Source organism: Paralichthys olivaceus, chromosome 20 (genome assembly GCF_024713975.1).
Source record: "Paralichthys olivaceus isolate ysfri-2021 chromosome 20, ASM2471397v2, whole genome shotgun sequence".
Taxonomy (NCBI): Eukaryota; Metazoa; Chordata; class Actinopteri; order Pleuronectiformes; family Paralichthyidae; genus Paralichthys; species Paralichthys olivaceus.
The window spans coordinates 16,181,643-16,199,546 of NC_091112.1; the positions used below are offsets into that span (position 1 = coordinate 16,181,643).

The 17,904-nt window shown below is 41.6% G+C and overlaps 1 protein-coding gene across 1 annotated transcript; it reads right to left on the minus strand.

Annotated features, from left to right (window-relative positions):
• Window positions 1-23: 23 nt before the first annotated feature.
• cpsf1 (cleavage and polyadenylation specific factor 1) lies at window positions 24-16,804 on the minus strand. The gene is made up of 38 exons (XM_020090716.2): window positions 16,650-16,804; window positions 15,197-15,362; window positions 15,077-15,104; window positions 14,838-14,971; window positions 14,667-14,747; window positions 14,406-14,557; window positions 14,106-14,252; window positions 13,853-13,992; window positions 13,582-13,692; window positions 13,384-13,477; window positions 13,208-13,295; window positions 12,315-12,458; window positions 12,050-12,101; window positions 11,893-11,966; window positions 11,729-11,803; window positions 11,553-11,633; window positions 11,144-11,239; window positions 10,851-11,033; window positions 10,515-10,656; window positions 10,243-10,421; window positions 9,890-10,029; window positions 8,826-9,006; window positions 8,517-8,723; window positions 8,305-8,394; window positions 8,077-8,223; window positions 7,799-7,951; window positions 5,443-5,559; window positions 5,063-5,153; window positions 4,162-4,246; window positions 2,552-2,693; window positions 2,263-2,415; window positions 1,687-1,863; window positions 1,313-1,379; window positions 1,176-1,223; window positions 931-1,086; window positions 517-646; window positions 264-402; window positions 24-187 (listed from the first exon to the last, which is right to left on the minus strand). Exons 2-38 carry the CDS (start codon window positions 15,338-15,340, stop codon window positions 140-142), a joined length of 4,416 nt encoding a protein of 1,471 aa, XP_019946275.2. The 5' UTR covers window positions 15,341-15,362; window positions 16,650-16,804; the 3' UTR covers window positions 24-139.
• Between the last annotated feature and the right edge of the window lie 1,100 nt (window positions 16,805-17,904).

Consider the following 17,904-nt stretch of genomic DNA (forward strand, 5'->3'; position numbering starts at 1 on the left):
ACATAAACACCAGTCGTGTTAAATTGATTTCACAGATTTTTTTTTTATACAAAATATTTTAAGAAAACACAACTGCCCTGTTTTTTTTGAACCAGTAAGAAAAACAAACAAGGATTTCACAGAGATGTGGGAATGTGGCTCAGAAATGAGCTGTTACTCTGTCGATCTCCAGAAGGTCGTCCAGGATCTGGAGAGAGAAGGTGAAATGAGGAAACACACCTGAATGCATTCTCTGTTGTGTTAGTAGTGAGTGTGGTTCGTACTATGTCCTGAGTGGTTCCAATCTTCTTGGCCAGCTCACTGCGCTCCATGGTGCTGAGGTACAGGTACTTGTTGAGGAGTTCTCCGTCCAGGATGTTCCTCACGGCGTTCTGCAGGCTCCGTCTGTCGCTGTGTAGCATTCTGAAGAAAAAAAAATACACACAGGTCGATTAAAAGATCAAACTCTCTCTAATACACATCCCATCTTTGAACTGTGTGATCATGTGACCAGTAGAACACTGAGGAGCAGCGTACCTGAAGGCCTTGGGGTTTAGACCAGCGTGATGAGGCAGCATGGTGTTGAGAGCATTCTGTAACATCAGCAATCGTCTGTACGTCTTCTCCTGCATGGGCAGCAGCAAACCAACACCCCCGTCTAAGGTTGCTGTGGGAACAGACAGGATAAACATGAGTGTATGAAGAGGATTTCAGTTCTAGAATGTCATCTGATGTAGATATGTCGAATGTAATGGTTTTTCTCAACTTTAAAAATGTTTATCTATATTTTAATATTGTTTATTACATTGAACAATGCCAAACAAAGGTCAATGACAAAATGCTATTGGCCTCGCTGTTGCTCTCTCGTTCTTCCATCATCAAAACATGCATGAATTGTACACCGATCCAACCCGACCACCTCACACATCCTACCCAGCAGACGTTTCTTACCAAACCACGTGATGTGCTTGTTGTCCCAGGTCAGAGACTTCTTGCTGCCGACGTCCAGCGCTCCTCTGCACGGCATCCGCCAGAAAGTGTTGATGTGAGCTCCGGCGTTAAAGTCAGCTCGCCTCAGCAAACGCATTCCTCCGAAGCTCTCTTTGGCTGAAAAAAACATATAGGAAATTGCATGACTGGATGTGTATTTGTTACTGAGTTAGAGGTTTGAATATGTAGCTCCAACTTTTAGTTACCTTCTGGTAAATACATATATACATAGAGGTTCTTGTCGCGATCTGACACTGAAAGAATTAAGAAAAGAAAAATTAATTAGAAGAGGATTTGCTTTGTGGCTTAATTGAATTGTCTTCCACGGAGCTTCACAAATTACCCAGGAATCCGAGCTGGTTGTTATCCACCATGAATTCAATGCTGTAAACCTCCAGGGGCTTCGCATCCTGGTGCCGGAACAAGAAGAGAACAGTTCAATTTAAACGAGGGCAGCTGCAGTCCCAGAATTCTCTGCCAGAACTGCTCTCTTCAAGACGAACTCAACTGGAGATTAACACCCACGAGACACAGCGTCAATACTCACTTGTACATCTTAATCAATAAACACTCCACTACTTGTACAACAGCAGTTAATCTGCCTCTGCTCTTGAATGCAACACTTAGAGCTGCTTGTTTGTAAACTCACCAAACCTCAAGCCTGTGGCTCTGAATTCAATCAGAATAGTGTCTTCTATCAGTTTGTTGGCCACTCACCCTGCTGACGAGCGACAGCGTCTTGCTCTCCTCCTGGTAGCGCAGCAGCGAGATGCTCTTCATCAGGTCGGCAGCCAGGATGAAGTTCTTGATGCTGAACATCTGGTGGATGTGCAGCTGAGTGTCGATGAAGGCCATGCCTGTCAGGTCGTTGTCCTTCAGGACCCATAGGAAGATCTGCAGGGACACAGAGGCCATTGTCCTCAGAGTTATTGTTGATGCTCAAGTGATCAAAGTGGTGCAGACTTTACTCTGGAATCGGCAAAAAAATAAATATATGAAGATTATACAACTCATACAAAACACAGCTGGCAGGATTTTAACCGACACTTTAGAGAATTGACCATGTTGCACGAAGCTGCACTTCACTGGTCACCTGCAAGTTTTAGAACTGATTTTGAGATTTTAGCCTTCAACGATCAGGCTCCTGCCTACCGCCTGCCTGGAGATTTCAGGCAGGCGGTTTCACTATTTCAATTCCAGTTTTAATATTAGCCTGTAGTTGGACATGATCTGAGGCAGCAGTGTTTTTATGGTTTCCAGATAAGTGAAGTACAGATGCTGTGACAGTGAGACCTTCTGTCCGATGGCTGAGACCAGGTATCCGTTGCAGTGACACAGAGCTGTCACCGGCCCCTTCTGTTCCTTCTCATACAGCACTTTGTACTTGTTCTTGGTGAGGGGCTGGCCTGGCTCCGGCACGACTTCAATCACGTCCATGATAAAAATCTGAGCACAAGAAACAACGACAGTAAAGTGATTTTAAAGAAAACTGAGAATTTGAGTCATTAGAGCTTCAATGTCTTATTCTCGTCAGATGTGGCCTCTGTGAATCCCTTTTACAGAAACTGTATGTGCTGCTCACCCGGCCCCTGCAGGTGACCTCCTCTCCCTGCATCAGGCAGGTCCCTGCTGCCACGTAGCCCTTCAGGCCAGACACTGTCTCCTGACTCCTCAGTGCCACTGTCTTCATACAGGTCACATGTTCCCACTCCTCCAGGTCGATCCTAATGGAGACAAGAGGAGTAGTTACTGATACACTGGCTTCTATCTAGAGTTTAATGTGTTCCTGTGTTGGTTCTTCTGACGTCTTGCCATTATTTGATAGAAGGCAGATACAGGGAAAGACATCGTTCAACACAGGATGTGTTCAGTTATATTGGCTGTTCTCAAAGTCATACACAAACCTGAGGTCCTTCTTATATGCTTGAAGGAAATCATCCACATTTGTTTTGAATGAAAATAGCACAAAGTCTGTAATTGGATCCAGACAGTGACAATTATGAGCCCAGTAGTTTAGAGGGGAAAAATGCAAAGCTTGCAGAGTTAAAAACAGTTTGTCACAAATCACAACCATTTACTAGTTTAAAAAAATTTTAATCCTCAACATATTCATATAGAATTAAAGATACAAAAAATATGGATCCATTCGTCAGTAAAGACAATCTTCTTACAATTATAGAAACTAAATTTGAAATTAAGACCATTTTCTCACAATAACCCTTTCACTGATGTCACTATAGGTATTTATTTATCTAAATACAGCTGTTTATCAAAGAAACTTTCTGAATAGCTCTTTACACACAGCAGCGTAGTAGCAGCTGAGCTGTTAGTCACACAACATGAGATGATAGCAGAGAATATGCAGGGTGATATCTCGGCAGTCCAGTGGTCAGTTTTAACTGCTGACACCTGTAAAGAGCCATCCGGGCCAACATAATCGAGGGACAGCCACCAATTCCATGCCAGCACACCATCCCCAAGTAGAAGGAAGCAAATACACTGTGTTCAGACACAGGTTGGTTGTACCAACACAGGTTTATTACAGTTATAACTTAGTATGTGTCCTGCTCTAGTTCTTGTTGTTTCTGGGGTAATTGCCATGTGAATAGTGATGATGGACTCGCACAACTACACACTTTCATAATATTTGTGTTATTACTACTTTAAAATTGTCCATGCTGAGTATTACATGTCAGAAGCAGATAGCAGGGCCCAGTTAGCAAAGCACTGAAGCATGGCTCCATATTTTAATAATATATTCATTGTGTGCTCACATAAAAATGATAACGATGCATTTTCTCACACAAGTGTTGCCTGGACTTATAATTGTGAAACACTGAAAACCAGACTTACTGTGCTGTTCCTCACTGAAACAGTTAATGATGAATGACCAGGGACGTGGATAAATTACCCAACATGTCCAACTGGTCCTGGATTATGGAATGAGGCTCAGCAGCAATGTGAGACTGAACTAATCGTCTACAGAATGACCCAAGATTTTCAACTAAATCCCCAAGTTCTCTAACAGCAGCACAAAGTCTGCAGGACAACCGGCTCCAGAGAAAATGAGAAAACAACACTTGCAAATGACCACATTATTATTGGTTCCTAATGTCTGTTGAAACTAGACATACTGTAGATTTTCTCTTGTTCTTGAAAAGGGGTAGGATATATAAAGAAAACAGCTTTTACCGTGTGTTGGGAATAATCTCCCAGCTGACTGGAGAGATGAGCTGGATGGAGAACCTCTCCTGCTGAGGATTAATGTAACGATCATCTGCAGGATGACAACACAGACATTTCAGTAAGATACTGCATTAAAAAGGGAAATGACTGTTTCAGAAATTCATGCAATGCTGATCTTCAGTGAATGTACTGTCACAAAAGCAGTCATATCAGTAATCTACTATAAGTAATGCACCACCTTTAACGATAGTGAGTTAGTAAGAGAAGTGAGCACATAAGTCTAAATATGTGGTTGAAAATGGTTGAACTAGTTAACAAAGAGAAATGTCAAAGTTGGGATAGTGATGCATTGATGTTTGGAAAAAGTAGCTAAAATCTCACAAAAAATATTTTTCAAACAACTGAAATCTTTAGCCTTATGGGTTTAAAATGGATAAATGGTTGAAATAGCTAAAAGAAGTTTTCATAATTTAAAAACATCTTACAGATTAAAATAGTTAATATAGTTATTATATAGAGGAATAAACAAAATTGTCAAAAAGCTTAATTGTTAAAAAGGGTTAAAAAATATGTAAAAACTTCCCAAACAGTTAGCTTAAGGAAACGAATAAACGATTGAAATAGTCGCTAGAATAAATGGATAAATCTTTAGCTAAAAGTAATTTGGAATGGTTAGCTAAAACAAATAGTTAGCCAAAAGTAATTTAGTCTAGTGATATGCTTTGCTAAAATAAACACCAGACACATATACAATGTGACAAGTTTGCTGATATCAAATCTTGCAGTAGCAGTATGAATCCATATTTTGTATAATAAAATAAAATAAACATCCTGTTATATGGATATATCGGTAACATGGAGGATTGTGGGGATATGTCAGGCCAAATAGGGTGTGTTAACATCTGACCTCTATCTATGATTTCGAACTCCTTCTCCTCTCCAGTCATCCTGGGGATGCGAGTGCAGGGCTCTTTCACGCTGGTACAAATAGCATACACCTGAGAGGGAAAAATCCACAGTCACACACAAAAACTTCAGATCAAAGACTAATCCTTTCAAAGTCACCCTCACTGGGTGTTTTCTCTCTCTCCCTCGTAAGAAATGTTTGAGGCCAGAGGGATTTCTCTTTCAACTTTTCAAAGAAGGCCAATCGATACGCTTTTATTTTGCATCAGGTTATGCAAGTTGAGGTGTGTGAATCCAGGGAGTGTGTTTCAGCTTGAATTTGTGTCACGTCGCTGCTTTGATGCCTGCGGTGCTGTGTGGGCTGAGTGCGCGGAGTCTTGCCTTAGATTCGACATGGTAGGAGACGAAGTGGACGGTGCACCTCAGTGGGATTTTTCTCACTGGCCACGGGGCATCATAGGACAGATATGTGGGCAGCACGCTGATCCTCAGTTCACCCTGTGGGAAAACACACACACACACAATGAAAACTGTTTGAGGAGCTAGAAACTAGATTTTAAAAAATGGAAGATTTCAGGAGGTTTAAATAATTATGATGTGAGCCAGCAAGGACCTGAGTGATGATTTACAAATGTGTGACAGATGTCTGGTTGCATTTTGGATCTGAACACAAGAGCTGGAAAAAATGCAAGATGTGCAAAATGGAGGTCAAATACAATGAATATACCAAAAATCTCCAAAAGGAATTAACAACACATCATCCAGATAAACCAACAGATCCAAAACAAACGCTGCTGAGAAGGGCATTTGTGTTGAAGTTCTCCATGTGATTCACAAATATCTGAGTCAATTGCAACTTTCATATGCAAAACTAAATGCCTGTACAGTATTGTTGAAAATGAGGCTTCTGAAGCCTCATTATTACACTAGAAACTAGCTACATTCTACTGAAACACTATTATTCCCAGGAAGTGCACACAGATGTGAAACATAGCATCAAACACACTTTTGGTTGTTTCTCTCCTAAAACATACTTTCATTTCTAACTGTATATTCAGAACATTGCACAAAAACTTTGTTTGGCAACCACAGCAGAGCATTTGTTTACCTTAGGTATATCTTATTTACAATACTGCAATTCTGCTTTATGACACCAGATTTTACCACCATATGGCGTTAGCGTTTCGAAGTAGGCATCATGGCTGGCTGCACTATCTCCCCACTAGTGTTTACCATGGCAATGGAGGTGATTATTAGAGCTTCAAAATGGGTATTAGGTGGTGAGTGACAGAAGTCAGGCATCTGTTTAACACCAATCAGGGCCTACATGGACGACATGACAACCCTGACCACAACAGCCCCATGCACCAGACGGCTAGGGAAACTTGAAGAAAACATCATATGGGCCAAAATGAGGATCAATCCATCAAAACCAATTCAAATGTCTGAGCAACATGGGCCTGTATGGACAGTGCATCCTCAAGATGCCTATCTCAAGTCTCTTAGAGGAGTTTGTGAGCATGAAAACAAGGCTGGAGATGACTCTCTCAGAGCCCAGAGACAAATCGATACAGGCTGTTGGACCATTATTGACAACAGGACAGAAATGGACATCAAAAGAAGAAAATCGACACGCAAAAGAAGCACTTCAGCATGCTGACATTGTGGGCCATGTTCAACAGGGAAGAGAAGGTTTGCTGAATCGGAACTAAACAGGAACTAAATGAAGATATCCAGCAGTAATAATTACACCGCTGAGAAAAAAGCCTTTGACTGATTTCACCTTCACAGCTTTGGCATTCAAGGCTCATGGGTAATGTATTATTTAGACCCGTCTGATGGCCTGGGACGATAACAAATTTTGCTGGACGATATATTGTCACACGAATTATCGCCGATAAACGATATAATTGTCAACATGATAATATATAATAATAATGCACACCCTTTCCAAGACAATAAGCGAACACCATTCTGCGCTGTTCCGTTTATATTTACTTTGTCGACCGAACGCCTCAGTGAGTGTTGACTGTCGGGACGAAGGCTCTGCATCTCGAGCTGCACTTTGTTTCCCCAGCTGGTTAAACTGGGTCGGGTGGTGATGCTTCAGGTGGGCATGCAACTTTGTTGTGTTGCCTTTTTTCGCTGCCACCACTTTTGAACTGGCTCGTCCGTGTTGATGGGCTCACCTTGCTCATTCGGTTTGAAGCCGAAACCTTCCCACACCGGGGCTGTGGCGTTTGGCTTTACAATCATCTTTCCTCCTCGCGTTGCTCCGCACGACGCTCACTAGCTGCACTCTGTGTGTGTAGCATGTGTGGCTAATGCTACCGGCCCCGCCTCCCCCCACAGAGACAAAGAGGCTGGATGAGTGACAGGAGGGTTCACTCCGTTCATTCCGCAACCAACGCCCCCAGGTGCTGAGACCGAGCACAGAGTGAACCCTCTTGTCATCCAGCCTGCTTGGAGGCGAGAGACGAGGACAACAAACACGCATGCACATGGCGATATATCGAGGCCGGAAAATGATTGAGTTCATTTTAATTTATCGTGCGATTAATTGATTTATTGATTATCGGCCCAGGCCTACCCGTCTGCCATGTCAAACCATATTAAAAAAAAAAGATTTACACTTTGTGTTTCAGAATCTATTGATGTTTTCCCCGTAACATGATGACATCACAACTACTGAAATCATTCATACCTGTGTGGAAAGTGAGAATGTGTGTCCGTGTACCTGCTTGTTGAAATAGAGGAAGCCTTTGGGGCAGTTAATGTTGTGGAAGGGGGAGAAAGACTCGATGGCGCCATCAATGGTCATGGGGTGCAGCCTCATTGCTCCCCGAGACGTGACCAGCATCCAATGTGGAGATGGACCACAGATGAAAACCTGTGCCAACAAGGAAAATGACTTCACTAATCCAACACACTAATTGGATGTAAAAGCTCTTAAATCCTGGATGTTGGCGATTGAATCCTGAAATATGTGGGGTTTTTTTAAAATGCCCTTCTTACCCCTGAGTATCCGGAAATGTCTTCAAAGTATCTGAACCTTGCAATACGACTCTTCACGGCTGAACTCTCCTCGGTGGCACCGCTCTCGGCCTTCTTATCTTTCTTCAGCTTTGATTTCTTTTCTCTAAAGTTAATATTGTGGGGCACCTGTGCAGAGTAGAGTGGCATTGTTAATCCAAAGCTCAGTTGATTTACTCCACCTGTATCAACTCATACTGTATCTCATACTTTTTTAAAGCGGACTTTCAGGTTGTTTTGTGGCTGCTGTTGATCGTACGGGAACGCCTCATAGATCAGAAGCTCCTGTTCCACGTGAACCTAAAAAACAAGAAATCCTTCTGTAATGCCCCATTTTTTATTCAAATTAAGTTTTTTCATTTCTTTATATGAAGCACTTTAATCAAGACAAACACAAAGAGACACTGAAAGTAGAAACTCACCAGTAAATAAGGTCTGCTGTGATTGTTGCCAAGGGAAACCAAAGCCACCTCTTTGACTAAAGGGATATCTCCCTGTCGTGTTACTTCTTCCTTTTTGCCCTCCCCCTGTGTTGCTGATTGGCCAGAGGAACTGTCAACCAGCACCCTCTGACCAACTGGGAAATTCTTCACTAGGAAGACCAAGCACCAGTCGGGCAGCTGATAGATCTGCTCGAAAAATCACAAAGAAAGGATCATGAAAAAAAGAAGTTTATCGTGTCACTAATGATACTATATATACTCTTAAGATATTACACATATACACCATACCTCCATGACACCATTCTCTCTGATGATCATGCACCAGTGCGTGGGCTCTGCCTTGATCGAGCCCCCATCACTTCCAGAAGGTGCTTGAGCCATGGAGCTGCGGCCCATTTCATCCCTTGCGTTCTCTGCGCTAGCATTGGAGTCTCCGTACAGCATTTCCTCCTCGTCATCCACCACGTTACTGCAACGACAACCAGTCCTCACATGAATACAACATCTAACAGCTAGTCAACTGGATGCAAAATGCGTGTATTTAACTTTAAGACTGGGTGCAAGGTCCCTTTGGAGCCAGATGAGACGTGTTCAACTCATCTACGACGTCATCATTTTAAATACACGTGACTGATCAAAAGCATTGTGATTTGCTGACATACGGGGGAAATGTGAATTCCATTATGGGAAATGTAGTTTGTTTGTTTGTTAGCGCTCTTAGCCTATAAAAAGGTTTTTAAAGAAGACAAGGGCAGGCATCACTCCACCATCTCTCTCCACATTTGCATGTCTATGAGCCCTTTGTGTGGGTGGGATTGTGTTTCAGGGTTATAAAATGCATGTAAAAAATGAGTGTAAAAAGAATTTCCCCTTGAGGGATCAATAAAGTATCTCTTAGGTGATCTAAGCGAAAGAAAAATTGACAATGTGCCTGCTGACCTGCCGACCAAGGCTCAGTAAGTAAAGCTGTTTTCAGACATGTCCAGTGGAGGACCTCTAGAGAATTGGGTCCCAACTTTCTCTGCAGTTTTCCTTTCACACATGCAAAACGCAGCGGGAGATTCTCTGTTCACAACAGCAACAAACTGTCTGCAGGATTCAGGTGAGCAGTGGTGCAGCAGGCAAAGACTGGATGTAACGTATTCATTCTGCTGCAGAGATCACGTGACTTTAGATACAGCACATCGACACAAGCGCCGGCTTTTTTTTGGTAAACATTGGCCATTCTGTCAGCTCTTCAGAAAACCCTCAAATTGTAGATGGTTGTTTTCAAACAATTCTCATGTTTGAGAGTTTATTTTTGTTCAGCACTTTAGGTCTTAATTGGTTAATGAGGTGATGCAAATTCTTACCTGAGGTCCTGGATGATGGTCTCTGTCTCAGACTGACTCCTGATGACAACGTCCTCTTTGACGGAGCAGTTCACTTTGTTTTCCGTGGTGAACATGCCACTTATGTCTCGGTAAGCACACAGTGTGATCACGCGTGATTGCTGTGGAACGAGAAGCAGCTTTAGACTCATTTTAAAAAAGCAGTTTAGAAGACTAGTTTCCAAATGTGAGCGTTTACTACTGTGTTTCATTTAGATATTGTTACTGTAGAAATCTAATTACAATATTGAAACTGCACAACCACTTTTGCCAGCAGGGGGTGTGTTTGGTCAATAAAACCCTGCTGTGAAGACTGATGAGCATGATCTACTCACAGTGGGGATATGTGGTTTCTGCAGAGCCAGCCGATGTGTCTTCCCCATGTACGAGTCGATCTTCAGCACAAACATTGTGACTATTCCATCTGCCGTCATGATTACCACATAAGGGTCGGCCACGGAGCAGTGCACTATGGGAGAGCCCAGGTCCACTGGGATAAAGTGGAGCTGTGTGACTGAAATCAGAGTGGAAAAGAAACATGAGAGTGAAACACATGTGTAAAATCCAATTATTTCTGACTTATGACAATTGTTCTTCCTCATTTTACCTCCTTCCAGCAGTCTAATACCCATAGGTGACACTTGGATGATGTACTTGTTGTCACCTATGTTTCCAGCGAACACAGTGGGTCCCTGGGTGGCAAAACCGCTGGTGTCCAGCTCCATGATCTCCTGACCAGTCTGAAGGATCTGCACAACAACGCAGCCAAATCACATTAGACACATGCCAGAGATTGTAAAAGACTGCTTTTATTTTTCCTTACAATACAGCATAACACTTATTCTCAAAACTTTAGTTTTTCTATTTCAAATTAAAATGTATTCTTTTAAATTCTTGTTCTAATTAAGATTATGATCGGTTGTGTAATGATGTGTGTTTTTACCATAGTCGAATCTTCTCTGCTTAGAATTAGGAAGCCGTGCTTCTTCTTATCATCCTCCATGGGTGGCTCCGTCTTCTCTTCCTCCTCTTTCTCCTTCTCCTCCTTCTCTTTTTCTCCCTCTTCACCATCCTCACTGTTCTCTGTCTCTCCTCCCTCCTCTGACTCATCAGTTGACTTTACAGCCTGGGAAAGGACCAGGAAATATCTCACAGCTAAAGAAAATGTGCAACTACAAATTTGTGAACATTGTGATCATTGATTAGTGAAAACTTTAAACTATTAATACTCCGTACTTTTTTGTCTTCCTTGACCTCACTTGAGATGACCGTCCACATGTCATGGCAACCTGGCAGCTCAAATGTAGTGACTACTTGGGGTCGGATGCTCCGCTGAAAACAGAATGCAAACACATCAAATGCATTTGAAAGAAAGAGAAATAATGATAAAACAGAAACAAGACGCTAGTCCTGTGTTTCATTTAAGTGTCTCAACTTGTGTCTGCGTTTTTTACAGGCTACTCCGTTTGATCTCTGAGGCAGCCCTGGTAGACCCAGACTTCTCTATAGCACCGTCACTGGACCTGCAGCCGACGGTCCTCACGACCGCAGGTTTTAGGACGGTGCAGAAACAACAATCATGCATACACTACTCTAAACACACGTGCACAAAAACAACAGTCTGACTAAATAGAGGACGGTTTACCTGAAGTACAGACAGTGCACCATTCTTGCCGTTACCAGAGCAAACTACAACCTCCAGGTCAGGCTCAGGGTTGCTCTGAAACTGTGGGTAGGAAAGAATCAAAGTCACTGATATCCAGTTCAATTCTCTGCTGATGCACAAGCAGCACTACAGAGAAGTGTTACAAATGTCTCTACCTCTTCTGACAAGAATGCAGGTTCCCCCATGGAGGCATTCGCACAAGGTCCAATGTTGAGTATGCTGTCACAAACCTGTAAGGACAAACACAGACGACGCCTCCGTCACATTCTACACAGATCTGAAATTACATACAAAGCAGTTAAGCTTGGTGATTAACTACCTCAAAGGAGTAGGTGGCCAGCTGAGTGCCTGACTGGGCCTCGCTTCCATACACTTCAATCTCATCCACCTCATCTGTCAAATCAAAGATATTATCAAACAATATACACACCAGGAGAGATCACGCACATATTTCTGGCACAGAAAATCCAACATACCTGTCCAGTTAGTGGAAGATTCTACTCGTTTCTTTTTGCTCGGTGGCTCCTCCTGGAATTCATTAACAATAATTTAGAAAGAAGAATGTGTTGACGAAAAGCTGTCAAACAAAACAGGAATCCTTCAAAGTACTAAGTGTTTATTGGAATACTGACACATGCCTTAAGTAAACTAACTGGTGTGGTAGAAAAGCATAAAGCAAATGAAAATAAAGTGAACCCCAAAATGTATAAAAAGTCACATTTTCCACATTCACTGAGTTACCTGTCTGTCTTTATCCTTCTCTTTGTCCGGATTTTCTTTGCCCTCCTCTGGTGGCGTCTCCTGAAGTTTCTCTGTGTATTTCAGGAGCAGGGAGTTTCCGAGGCGGGAACCGAGGAAAAGGTAACCTGGCTCCATGGTCACCATCTAGGAGTAAAGCCCACAGCATGAGGCATCAGTTTGACAGACGATATACAAACAGTATCTAAATCCTTTAAAAGCGGATTACCAGTATATTCAATTTTGCTTTTATATCCTCAAATAACGCACATAAGAATCTACATATTGGTTTTGGGTAAAGCATTAAGACTTTTTATTCTACATTCTTTTTTATCTATAAGTGGTAAATTATTTAATATTAAAGTACTGGTACCTCCAATGGCTAATTTATGCTCATTGTTAGAGAGGGAAATGGACTGAGCCATCTGTCCGTACTTTGTACGACAGCGTATTGATACGGACAAACAGACTAAACGGAGCAGTACCACTGGAAATCATGGGGGGCAGTGTAACCAATAGTTCAAGCAAGACAACAATAGGCCACAAGGAAGAAATTTCAACAGTGGAGGAACATTTTTTGCCAAAACATTGTGAGTTGATAAGTTGGAGCAACAAAGTTTCCAATTTATATTTTCACAACCTCCTCCTTTGTTAGTATGTTTGTTGTTGTTATCAACCCTAGACTCTACGCTGCCCTCCAGTGGTTGTATTGCTTAACAACCACACTAATCTAAAGGCTGCATGGAAGTATGGAGGAAGTGATGGTTCCATTGTTTGATACAGACGAATTACTTTTCACTGTTCATAAATGAGCCTCAATACCTCCTGACCTTTGTGTTTGTATGACTGTCTGTATCACCAGACCGTGTTTGCTCACAGCCACAAGCAGAACTTACACAAGTTGTCAGGACGCTGGCAGCAGCTTTGTCAAAGTGGAACGCCCGCACACTCCTCATGCCATCGGTGATAAGGGTTAACACATAACTGCAAGACAACAAGAGAATAGTCAGAGAAGAATCATAAACTATCAACATTGTTCACGAGTGTTTTACTTGTAATGACAAAGACTCACATTTCTCCTCCTTTCAAAGAGATGACCATCTTATCATAGGCAATGAAATCAGACTGGGAACAGTCCAGTGTGATCTTCACTTCATCCTGTACACCTGCAAAACCAAAAGGCATAGATGTCAACAAATATCAAACAGTGTATGAATGTCGTGAAGGTCAAATATAGTATATGTGAGTGTGATCCGGTCCAAATGCTTACGTAGTGGGAAGGCTGTGGTCCCCATTGTTTGAGTGTTGAGAGAAACTCCATATGGTGGAACACTCTGGTTCAAATACAGCAATGAATTCACAGCAAACACCACCACACCACCTACAAAGATTTCATATGTGATCAGAATCCTCAGCAGCTGCAACAACACACACACTAACAACACAACACACTTCCTCATATAGTGTCAATTTATATCTGATATTGTCCAATGGAAATTATCTTTACGGCAAAGTGGGAACTTTGAATTCCCTCCACTCACCGATGGGTTTAGGAACAGCCATAACTTGTGTACAGTCAAAAGGCAGATTACTGAGCGACCAAATGACAGGATGGACCTTTTGCATGATGTTGAGGGAGATGGCGACGATGCTGCAAGTGTCCTGACGCACGGCAACACGTCTGGCAAAGTGACACACACACACAGAAGTTAAACGCTGAACTCTTGTTAGCAGCTCAGAATATCAAATAAAAACAAAACGTTTGCATCATTTCTGATGGTGTGTTGGACTGACCCAGGCCATGTCTGGTTGGGCTCAAACAGGGTGAGCAGCGTAGGCTCATAGTAGCCATGCAGAAACTTCATGTCAATAATGTTTAGCAGCTTCTCGTCCAGCTCACGGACATCAATAATGTAGCTGGGTAGGAAGCTGGATTTAGGTCTGCAGGTGAGATAGAGAAAGTGTTGTATTCAGCATGGCCAGACAACTTTATTGCAGGATTAAAAGAAGAAAAGGTTTGTTTTAAAGGCATAGATGCCCATCAGATAGTTAAAAACAACAATAACCAGAAGGTATAGGAGAGTGCAGGCATACCCTTCTCCAACTCCACCCTCCTGCTCATCAGTTAGAGTGTCCTTTCTGAATGGCAACACCACCAGTTGGGTGCCATACACAAGCATGACAGCACAGCGATTCTCTGGATCTACGCGAACAATGGGAATGTGTACATTTTGTACAAAACCATCCTGAAAATTGAACAAGAGACCAAATAAGTCATAAATAAATCCCTTTCTGCACATAAACATTCAGCTCAACTCAGAAAGATCCATCAAATGTTATCTATGTTCTACATACTCTGAGTTCTGGTTCCTCAAAGTAATGAAGAGACAGCGTCTTGAGGTCATGTGTCCCCGGGTCATACTCCACGACAGACAACTGGTGAAACAAAAAACACATCCCGAAGTCAGATAAGAACTATTTTAGCAATTTTGATCTTCAGTCAGTGGACAGCTCAGACGGCCATACCTTGGCATCTTTGAAACTGAGGAGGAGTGCATCTCTGCTGGAGCCTACAAGCTGCACACTGGCCATGGACATAACATTTCCAAAGAGAGAAAAGGACGCCACCTGCTCCAGCTTCTCCTTACGAGATTTAGAATCTGTAGGAGGACAGATTTAAGCTGGACTGCAAAAACACTCATGCGAGTTTATGTAAAATATTAGGAGTTAATTCTGATTGCTTTGAGCTTGATGCCCAGACTTACCTGCAGATTTGTCAGACTTTGATGTACTCTGAAATGATAACATGACATTCAACACATGAAACAATTTCCACTTATTTCAAAACTTAAATAGAGAAACCAACCAAGAGGAAACACATTTACCTCAACATCATGGATGATCCTGTAAACGAAGAGTTGAGATGTTCCAGCCACGACCAAGTTCTTCTCCTTACTGGATATAAAGTTGCAGTAGACAGAAAACTCCACTGCAGTGGGGGTGTGGGCTTGTCTGTAGACAGCATACATCCTGGACGATTGCTCTCAGCCTCTGACGTGGAGAATATTCAAGTCAAGACCTCAACACTTTTCCACTGTTCAGTATAAACACTTATGATGAACCAAATATGTATTCTCTTCTCCATGTCTTTAATTTATAATCAATGCATTTGTGTTTCTATCTTTTTATCTGTTGTGTTGCTTATGTTAGTCATGAATGTACAGCACTTTCAGCAGGACTGAACTGGCTCATACACCTCAGGGGTTGAAAAGGTCCCGTGCTGGTGTATCAGACTGATTGTTTGGATCACTGCTTCAGTTTTTCCGTTTGTTTGTTGTTCTTTTGTAAGTTTTGTGTTGTCCCTACTATACTATCTTCCCTTTTTGTTTGCTTACTTTGTGCTACAACAATTGTATGTTCTTTAATCCTTGTCCATTGCTTTAACGGGACATTACCATCTTGCCTACACAATTACAGCAGTTTGCATCAACTCTTGTTTGTTAATGTTCTTCATGAACAACATTTCACGTCACTTGTATCAGAGTCGTTGGTGGTAGCTGGCAAGTAATGTGAAACCATGCTGGAATGAAATCAAGTCCATTGGTGAATCGGGAGCTGAATGAAATACAAGTTCATGAGTCAAACACTCATGAAATGTTTAGATTCTGTTATATGGCCGTGCTTTAACATCATCAACCCAGTAAACATCTTAATGTCTACTGCTCTCAGACTGCATAAACTGATGAACACAATTATACTTCATTACACACTACATTATAGCAGAGGTTCACAGTGGGAGGCGGGTCTCCTTCAGGAGGGATCAGTGAATAATGGGGAAAGTTTTACATTAGTTCTTGCATTTCAAAGAGAGAGCACATTATTCCTCGCTTAAACAGTCAGAAACTAATAAACGCACGTGAGCATGTATTTTAAAGTTCCCGGTGCTGTAAACTGAACACACGCTTTGAAAGCTCCTCTATCATTCGATTCTTACCTGTGACTATTCGAGAATGGAACTGTTGCCCCCGTGATACATAGACGCTAGCTAGCTAATAATGTTCTAAATGTAGAGTTGAGGTTAGCCTGCTTAATAAGAGTATTATCTCACATTGTGATAGATAGATTAATTTAATGGGACATGCAACCGGCAACAAAGAAATGTTGTCATGACCAATGTGTGCCTGCAACACAGCTAACGGTTAGCATCGGATAACGAATGTATGGATACGCCGGGTAACATTAGCGATGTTAGCAAAGTGCTACTGTAGCTAGCAACACGCCTGTGCCCGGGGTTTTTTAAATTTATTTGCAAAACATGAATTAAACTTGTGAACGTACCTATATCAAACACGTTATCAGAGTCTGCAGCTTTATTGTTCCTTCCTCTGTTCACATTTAGGATATCATACTATGATGTAGCCTGCTAAGTTAGCAGTTAGCTGTCGTGCAGTGTTGTGGCTACGCGAGGGTGCTGCTTCTTCTTCTTTGGCTTTTCCATTTCCGGTATATTAGCTGCTCCGAGGCGCGCTGCTGCCGCCACAGTTCGAAATTAATTTTTTAAAGAAATGTGGAAATTATTGCCACACCTTGTTAAGCCCTATGAGACTGAATGAGATTTGTGAATATGGGCTGTACAAATATTTGATTGACTGATTATTTTTTCTTATATTAAAAACAATGTTGTGCATAAATTACTCAGTTTAAGAATAATCCAAGCTATTAATTCAAAGTACAAAGGTGCCAGACAGGTTGGTAGTTACGATTATACCAGAGGTTCTCTTTTTGTTTCTCAGCCAAGGACCACTCCACAACATATTCCTGGGACCCCATTATGAATAATTATAAAATTATCATAATATCGTTTTTTACCCTTCCACTTAGTTATAAGAACGAATGCAACAATAGAAGTGTCTTAGAAAGATCTAAGACCTAGAAATCTTCACAATGTCAGCAAAGATTACCCATTTATCATGCTCATTTCAATTGGTGAATCTGGAAACCTTTCTGGCAGTGTGCCACAGACCCCCAATCCACTGGACTAGTTACTTCTTTCTTTACTGTGATTAATACTTTTTCCCAAGAAACTCCAAAATAGACAATGAACCTTGAGTGAAATTTCATATCACACCAGTGTTTGATTCCACAGAACACTTCCATGAAACTCTTCATGGTGTCTTAATTGTACGAGGTAAAGTAAAGTGGAGGGGAACAGTAATGTGAGAATAAAGCATCATATCATTGTGCAAATTACAGAAAAGCTTAACTTAAATGATTTTGTTGTCTTAAAATAACAATTCAAATTTCTTACACAGTGCACAGCAGGCATGAGACGTAAAATCTACAGCACGAAACCTTAATATTTAATCCTAGGGAAATTTAGGATGACTTTACAACGATTACCTTGGATTACATTGTTAAAAAAACAAATTTCCCCTTTTGTTACCATCGTGAACATTTCATGTTCATGTTAGAGACATAGATTTTCGTCTGTAGTAGTTAACTACCACAAGTAGTTACTGTAACTATGTTTAGAAGCTATTCTCAAAGTTTATTGAACTATTCTCATGGTCAGAGGAGGAAACTGCAGAACTTG